The sequence below is a fragment of the Podarcis liolepis genome, assembly GCF_965112155.1.
Source record: "Podarcis liolepis genome assembly, chromosome: 13".
Classification (NCBI taxonomy): Eukaryota; Metazoa; Chordata; class Lepidosauria; order Squamata; family Lacertidae; genus Podarcis; species Podarcis liolepis.
Genome location: NC_139573.1, coordinates 17,897,875 through 17,906,232, shown reverse-complemented (window position 1 = coordinate 17,906,232; position 8,358 = coordinate 17,897,875). Strand labels below are relative to the sequence as shown.

Below are 8,358 nucleotides of genomic sequence, written 5' to 3'. Positions count from 1 at the left end.
AAATTCAGAGCTGGGAACTGTGCCTGAGCAACCCGCCCCCAACAACCCAGATATTCTTCAAGATCCTTATATAAAACCTCCCACCAAATTACAACACACACACAATCATATGGTTACACAGTTGTCTTTATTACAGCAACTCCCACTCCGTTGAGAGAGGGGGTGTCTTATTGCACCAAGTCTTAATTTTTAAAAACCTACATACAAATTACACACCACTGGGGGTTGTGAGGGTGTGGCAGTGACGCTGCGAAGGAGAGGAGAGGACATGGCAAGGTAACAACTGCTCCCCATCCGGCAGGAGACAGCGCACGACAATCCACAGAAGCAATAATTACCCTCAGCACCTGGGCGTCCCTCTGCCCCCACCGCACCATTTGGATGAGGGAAGTTTCTAGCAAATAATAATCTAGTTTGGCTCAATATATGAAGACATGGGGCAGGTTACCTGAAGTTGGTTTGCTCCAATACAGCTGTCAAGTCCTTAGTGTCACTTCAGGTCCTTAAGGTGGTTTTTCTAAGATGGCCGCCAAATCCCATCTCCACAGTCCCCGTCATTAGTCACCTCTATCTCCGCTTGTCAAAAGGAAGAACTGGCTTTTGTGGGGAGCTGAGAGAAGGAAGCTTTAAAGTGAATGTCGGGAACCTTTAGCCCTCCAGATGATGCTGAACTACAACTCCCATAATCCCAGGTCACTGGACATGCTTGCTGGGGCTGATGGGAGTTGCAGTTCAGCAACATCTAGAGGGCCAAAGGCCCTACATAGTCTTAGGAGTGGCTAGAATGGCTACCATGTCACTGTAAACCTAGCCATCACTGATAACAACAACAAAAAAATCACATGGAGGAAAACAGAACTGTGATGTGATATGGCAACTTATGTTCATGCACAAATGATTGAGGAAAGGGAAAAGAGGAAGACAGGTGTGCAAGGACAGGACCCAGAATATCTCAGGGAACTACCAAGAGCTCAGAAATAGGGGGAGAAACCCACAAATAATTGCTCTGCCTTCAGAGGAAGAAAGGACAGAGAAGCCAGACTGGGCAAGATGGCTGCTAAACTGCCCAATGTTTACCTCACATTCGAATTCTACTGCACTCTTTCAAAATTGCACATGCATGATTGAGGGGGAAAGAACAGCCAATCTCAACTATGGTCAGTCCGAAATTGCGTGCAAAGAAGATGGGGAAAGTTGTGTGAAGAAACAGCGGGCCAAGGTAATGTTCAATAGCAATGCTGCAAAATGGCTCCTCTATGCCCTGTGCTCCTCCAGGGTATTTAGAAGCCTACAGCTCCATGTAGCAAAAACAGCCAACAACAGCAGAAAAAGGAATGCAGATGCTCTCACAAGCAAAGCATTGTGAGAAGAGAAGAGAATCTGGGAGCAGGATCCAAATGGCTGTTTACGGCCAAGCATGTCTAAACAACATGGACCACCGGCTAAAGTAGATGCAGAAATTTACAGCCAGAGATAATCTTAAAATGGATAATACTGCACACAGAACTCAAGCCTCAATGGGGCTTCTTTCCTAGGAACCTAGGATAGTCATTTTCAAATGTATAATCCAAATCAAATGGTCACCAACTGGCCAATTCATTTGCTGCCCAGGCCTAGATATACTTGGGAATTTTGGAAATGATATGGCCTCCTAACTCAAGAGCAATATTCCCATGCACTTTTAGGAAATGAAAAGGTACTTCTTTTGTGGCTGAATTTGGTCCTGCCCCACCCAAATATACAGCAAGTTTTGAAGCACAGAACCAAAAAGCTGGAAACGAAGGTCTATTTAGCTGCCCTCAAAATGGTTGATCCAATCCCTCCATTTCAGCCCACAGGCGAAGTCAATATTCCTCTCTGCCAGCCAATCTTCTCCTAAGTGCAAAGCATCATGGGAATGCAGGAGGGAGCCGGGAGGAGCAGGACGTATTCCCCTCATCCTATACATTCGTGGGAAGGTGGGGTCATCGCATCAAGCAAGAGCTGTGCATGTGGAGTGGCTAGCCCTGTCACGGCGAGGGATGGTAAGCTGGTCCCACTGCGAGCGTGAAAGGGAGTGCTGCTTCTGCCCCTCCGCTGGGGTCATTTGACGCTACTTCCTCTTTGCGCGTTCCGCGACATCAAGAGCAGCCATGTTGCACGAGGCGCAGATCAAGTGGACCAGGCTGATGAGGCTCTTGGTGATGGCGATGGGGGCGGAAACCCACAGGACTAGGCGGTAGAGACCAGCCTGTCCGGACAGGACTGGAAAAAGAAAACGGGGGTGGGGTAAGGAAGGAGTCCTTTGAAATGCCCTCCGACCCCCAGGCAGCATCCCTCTGGCTTAGGATACTCACTTTCTGGTCCTTCCCCAAAACACAGCAAATAGAGCATGCAGTAGAAGAGCTCATTCCCAGCGCACATGATGAAGAGGACAGTCTGGAAGGAGGAAGAAGAGGAGAAACCATGTCAAACCAGGCCGGAGAAAAGACAGCAAAGAGAAGCTACCTGAGTTGTTCCGAAGGGCGTGCCCACTGCACACATAAGAATGTCAGCTCTGTTTGGCTGCTAGTTTATTCAAAAATGTGTGCAGACTGCAATCACCGCTAAATCAGCTTACAAGCATGCAGTACAGCATCATGTATGTACTGTATTTTTTGCTCTATAAGACTCACTTTTTCCCTCCTAAAAAGTAAGGGGAAATGTGTGTGCGTCTTATGGAGCGAATGCAGGCTGCGCAGCTATCCCAGAAGCCAGAACAGCAAGAGGGATTGCTGCTTTCACTGTGCAGCGATCCCTCTTGCTGTTCGGGCTTCTGAGATTCAGAATATTTTTTTTCTTGTTTTCCTCCTCCAAAAACTAGGTGCTTCTTGTGGTCTGGTGCATCTTATAGAGCGAAAAATACGGTAAGTACCACTGGTACTACTAATACTACAATCCAAGAGGGCATAGCTGTCAACTTTTCCCTTTTCTTGCAAGGAATCCTATTCGGAATAAGGGAATTTCCCTTAAAAATGGAAATTATGTCAGCTATGTCAAGAGGGAAACAAAGTTAATATAAGTAGCAGGCACATTATGCCAGTGGTCGGATACTCCCAACACTTTGCAGAAAAGGGCAGCCTTGGCCTGCCGTCTGATGACCAACAATGAAGGAGTCAGGTGGGCTCTCTAGGAAGAGAGCTCTATTGCTTTGATGCCATCATAGAGAAGTCCCTGATCCCCCGGGGCAGGGACCCCGAGGGGGATCTTAAGATACAGACAGCCTCATACGGGAAGCTGGAGGCGCATGACAACTACTGCCCAGCTGCAAATATCCCCTTTCTGGGCATATTTCAAGGTGCTCAGGAGAGGGATGATCATGCAGCTCCAGACGTTTCAGGAGGAAATGGATTATCTAGACACCTTCCAGCTTGGTTTCAGGCCTGGTTTGGGGAATGAAGCCGTGTTTGGTCAACTTCTGTTGTTTTTCCAGCTACAGCCATTTCTGGATAGAGATAGCCTGGCTACAGCAACACTAATAACCTTCTGACTGGATTACTGTAACGCACTCAATGTGGGGCTGCTGTTGAAGACAACTCAGAAACAACTTTGATTTTGTTTTGGCACTAGCTTAAGACCTGGTTAATTTGCTCAGGCATTCTGGAATTGTTACCCTTATCAACTTAATAGTGTAGCAACTGGCCCGTGTTTTAAGTTTATTTACTGTCTTTATCCACTCTTGATTTGCAACTGGGATTACTTTAAAGATCCGCGTATCCCGTCCTGAGATCATTTGATTACAAACAATTCTGGAACCAGATGACTTAGGGCTTTAAAAGATCCAAAAGAGCCCTTTAAAAAAATCAGGCCTTGAAACTGACTGGAAGCCAACGGAGAAGCTGCAGAAGTGAAATATGAAACACTTTCCAAACTTTTAAAATATGATACAATGGCCACAAACCCTCTTCAAGCAGACAGCTAAATCTGCAGGGGACCGAGTGGAGATTAAATCCCCCATAGTTCATTGTGTACTGCAGTATATTTTTTAATGACAATGAATGGACCCTCCCTTTCTGTTCATACTTTTCAAGAAGGCTTCCAAATACAGGATTTGGGGTGGAGAGTGGGGCAGAACTAGGAGAGAGGGAGGGATCTCCCAATATAGATTGTGAGACTCTGATGGTGGAGGGGAATGAATGGGGCAGTATTTTGCCTTAGAGAAAATATGATAGCAAGCGATATTTCTATTTTGATTCCAAGGAGAAAGGACCCATAGGAAGCAGCGGAAATAGAAAATTGCTCAATTACACCGACCTTGCACCAACAATTCTGATTTCCTTTGGCTTTTTTTTTGTAGCTTATCACATTACGTCCGTCCCCCCCATCTTCTTGCTTTATTTGTTTTGTCATTTGTTCAATAAAGCTTTTGAACATACTTTTTTTTTAAAGGGATGGAAGCCTGGAGAAATGTAGTAGGAACAGTTCAGAGAGAGGGAGAGGGAGCGAGGGGGGGGGAGAGAGACAGTTCAGAGAGAAGGAGAGAGAGTTCAGAGAGAGGGAGCGGGAGCGGGGGGGGAGAGAGAGACAGTTCAGAGAGAAGGAGAGAGAGTTCAGAGAGAGGGAGCAGGGGGGAGAGAGAGACAGTTCAGAGAGAAGGAGAGAGAGTTCAGAGAGAAGGAGCGGGAGGGAGAGAGGCAGTTCAGAGAGAAGGAGAGAGAGAGAGTTCAGAGAGAGGGAGAGGGAGGGGGGAGAGAGTTTTCTAAAGAAATTATCACTCACCCGGGAGCTGTAATACACCCGCAGGATTGGATTCCCTGACAAGTCGATGGTCTTGTGGCTCTCCCCACCTTTTACCACGGTGCTGGTGGGAGCAGAGAAGGTAGTTAAAATGGGAGCCAGTGGTGCTCAGCCTCTCTTCCCTTCCATGCCTCTCTATCCCAGCCGGGGAGGCACCATGGCTGAGTGGCAGAGCATCTGGGTTGTTTGCAGAAGACCCCAGGTTTGGTCTGCAGCACCTCCAGTTAAAAGGAATAGGCAGATGGGCGATACAAAAGGCTCCCTATCAGCCCGAGACCCTGCCGCGAGTCACAGCAGGCGAGGCTGAGCCAGACCTGGACATCATTGTCCAATATTGTACAAGGCAACTTCTGATGCGGCCATCGAGGGCAGAGTCCCTCCTTTCCCCAGCTGGTACCTGTGGAGATGGAGCCAGTGGGAGGCGACGTCAAGGCTCATGCTGAGTTGGAACCAAAGGGCAGATTCAGGGTAGAGCATAGCTAGGTTCACCAGCAGGCACATGGTGGCGCAGCGGTCCGTCAGCATGTCCAGCATGGCGCCAAAGCGGGTGCCTGGGAAGAACAGCACACATTAGAAAGGCAAGGGCGCTGTAAACCAATGGGGAGGAAGCTATGCATACAGTAGAGACTGCAGCCACACGTCACCCGCCACCCATCAAAGTTTTAATGCATATATTGTGGCTTGCTATGTGCTTGACAGGCAGGTGACGGGCACAGGTGGCTGTGCTTCTGCTGTGAGGCCATGAGTTGTGTGGTCCAGGCAGGCACACTTGAAAACAACAGGTTTCTGTGTGCAGCTTACACAGACGGAAAGTAACGAGAGCCTTGTGAAACCTTCCCATCTCAGCAAGAAAAGCTCAGTCTATTTGGACACGCTTCCTTTTGGCTACAGTTGCGGATCTGGAGGGTTTTACCCAGAACCAGGTGTTATTCCTGCAGATTTCTGGAAGGGAGGGTGAGGCAAAGAGTAGCACTGCGTTGCAAGAGGAAGTGGGGTGGGGCACATTGCACAAAGGAGCTAGGGCACAGACCCTCCTTCTTTGTGGCTGCTGCTGGCAGGGGAGGTTCAGGCAGGCAGCGCCTTGTTGCAGCAGCAGCAAAGTACAGATCTGAGGAGGGGTAAGACTGAGGGATAGCTCCTTGCCGGCTGCCACCCAGTGAGCTCAAACCTGAACCAAGTTTTGAGCCAGGGACCTTGTAGCTCATACTCTTAAGCAACACGGCAACCTCAGTCATCTTCTGAGGACGGAATGCAGCTCAGCAGTGGGAGACATGCTGCCCACACAGGAGGTCTCAGGTGCATCCTCCAGCATCTTCAACTAGTAAAGGGTCAGTTACAGATAGGTAGCCGTGTTGGTCTGCCATAGACAAAATAAAAAAATTCCTTCCAGTAGCACCTTAAAGACCAACTAAGTTAGTTCTTGGTATGAGCTTTCGCATGCACACGAAAGCTCATACCAAGAACTAACTTAGTTGGTCTTTAAGGTGCTACTGGAAGGAATTTTTTTATTTTAATAAAGGGTCAGTTAGCCTGAGACTGTAGAGAGCTGCTGCCGTCATTCAGAGCAGACAGCACTGAAATAGATGGACCAGTGATTTAACTCTGTGTGGGACAGCTTCATCTCCTCATATATGTGCTCCTGACACACTCACTCTCTCTCTCTCTCTCTCTCTCTCTCTGTATATATATATATTCAAACTGACTGCATTACACCACAACAAATTGTTCCATACCACACAGAATGCATACATGCCATGCATTTAAAAGCACCCCAAAAGAATCCTGGGAACTATAGTTTGCTGCTCACGGAGCCATGTGCTTTCAGTGTCTGGCTTGTATGAGCCACCCTGTAGCCCTCTCTGCCTTGAGGCAAACAAGCCTTACCTTGGTCCAGGGCCCGAGCCGCATAGCCATCGAAGGCATCAAGGAAACCGCTTAGGAGGTAAAAGAAGGATGCTATTATGTGGGAGGTTGGCATAAAATAGAACGCGATAAAAGCGAAGATTATGCGGGCGTAACCTGCAAAGGACAAGAAAACAAAATGAGACTTTGTCCTGGAATCTTTTAACCCCCAAGCCCTGCAGCTCTCAGAAAACTGGGGAAATGGGTCATGCAAATTCTGGTTGGTTCCCCTGCTTTGCTACCCACAACCCCACCTCCCCGGATATCTAGGCAAGAGTCACTCAAAGATCATTAATGTTTGCTTCAGAAGAGAAGGAGAAACAGACTCCCTATTTTAGAAACACCCTTTTCCTCTTTCGTTTTTGGCACTGAAAGCTACAATCAACTGTAAGAAATGAAAGGGTCCAGACTGAGCCTACAAGAGACAGGTGAGTCACTTGCCTGCCTGTCACATCTGATCTGGAGGAGACAGTCCAGATGCAGCTGCTTTCAGCTGCAGATTAACACTTGTGAAAATAACAGGGTAGGAAATAGACGGGAGTGTTGAAGCAGAAGGCCCGGAGGCAAGGCAAAGGAGGCGGGGAAGGGGCCGGAGCACGATGCACTTCTCAGCTCTTACCAAGCGAGATCAGACCAAAGGTCGATCTAGTCCGGCATCGGCACCCGGTTTTCCAGGCTGCATTCGGGAAGTCTGTTAAACGAAGCATGAAGGCAAGGAGCCTTCACCCACCTGTGTCTGCCTCCCAGCACCGGGATTTGGAGCTCTACTGCTTCTGAACATCTCGAGAGGCCCAGAACTAGGTCATGTCTCCAGAACTAGGGCCAGGCCTGAGCATCGCAGCACCCCACCCTAAGCACGTTTACACAGAAGCGACTCCCCCTGTGCAGTTCAGCTGGGTTGATGAGGCTCTTCCCGGGGCTCATGGATTACACTGACCAGGAGCCACAGCAGGGCTGCCTCATCCAGATTAATGGGCGTGACTAAGGCAGGCCCCCATTCATTCCAGCCGGTCTACTCATTCAGGATGCGAACACACACACCATCCATTTAAACCATCCTTAAAGCACATATGAATCCTGGGAACAGGGGTTTGCGAGGGCTAAAAAGTCCGTGCCGGGTAAACTCCACTTCCCAGCATTTCCGGGAGGAGAAGCAGCGCGCACGCAGCCCGACGTGTTTCAGGATCGCAGCCTCCTCCTCTCCCCCGCCCCCGGCACCCCGGGGAACGTACCGATGAGGTTGGGGACGAAGAGGAAGATGTTTTCTTGCTTCATCTCGCGGCCAGCTGTTGCTCCGGCGGCGGAACCTCCTTGCAAGCCCCGCTCCAGCCCCGGGAGCCGATGCAACGCTCGGACCACGCAGCGCCCACCCGCTGCAGGAGCCCCTCGTCTTCCGCCCGCTCTTTCTCGTCCTCACGACGGACTCGGAGGCTCCCGCTCCCCGCTTGTTGCCTTCCTGCTTCGGCCCAATGCACGCAGCTTCCCCCGGTTTCCGCAACCTTCAGCTGCTCTGCTCAGGTTCGGAAAGGAAAATGTCTGCCTGTCTCTTTAAAAACCGCACTCCCGCCCCTTCCCCGGGGAAGAGGGACATTTCAGAACGCCAATGGTTTCGTCTACATACGCTCCCCTGCCGACTTTCGTTTTGGTGTAGCCCCACCAACAAGAAGCCGGGCTAGAAGGGCCACTTCTTCTTCTTCTCGT

General features: G+C 49.5%; 1 protein-coding gene across 1 annotated transcript; it reads right to left on the bottom strand.

The window, feature by feature from the left end:
- Positions 1-108: 108 nt before the first annotated feature.
- On the bottom strand, positions 109-8,358 carry CDIPT (CDP-diacylglycerol--inositol 3-phosphatidyltransferase). Its single transcript, XM_083469264.1, has 6 exons — positions 7,890-8,358; positions 6,640-6,774; positions 5,153-5,306; positions 4,738-4,819; positions 2,337-2,418; positions 109-2,244 (listed from the first exon to the last, which is right to left on the bottom strand). The coding sequence occupies exons 1-6, from the start codon at positions 7,930-7,932 to the stop codon at positions 2,093-2,095; spliced, it is 648 nt and encodes a 215-aa protein (XP_083325390.1). The 5' UTR covers positions 7,933-8,358; the 3' UTR covers positions 109-2,092.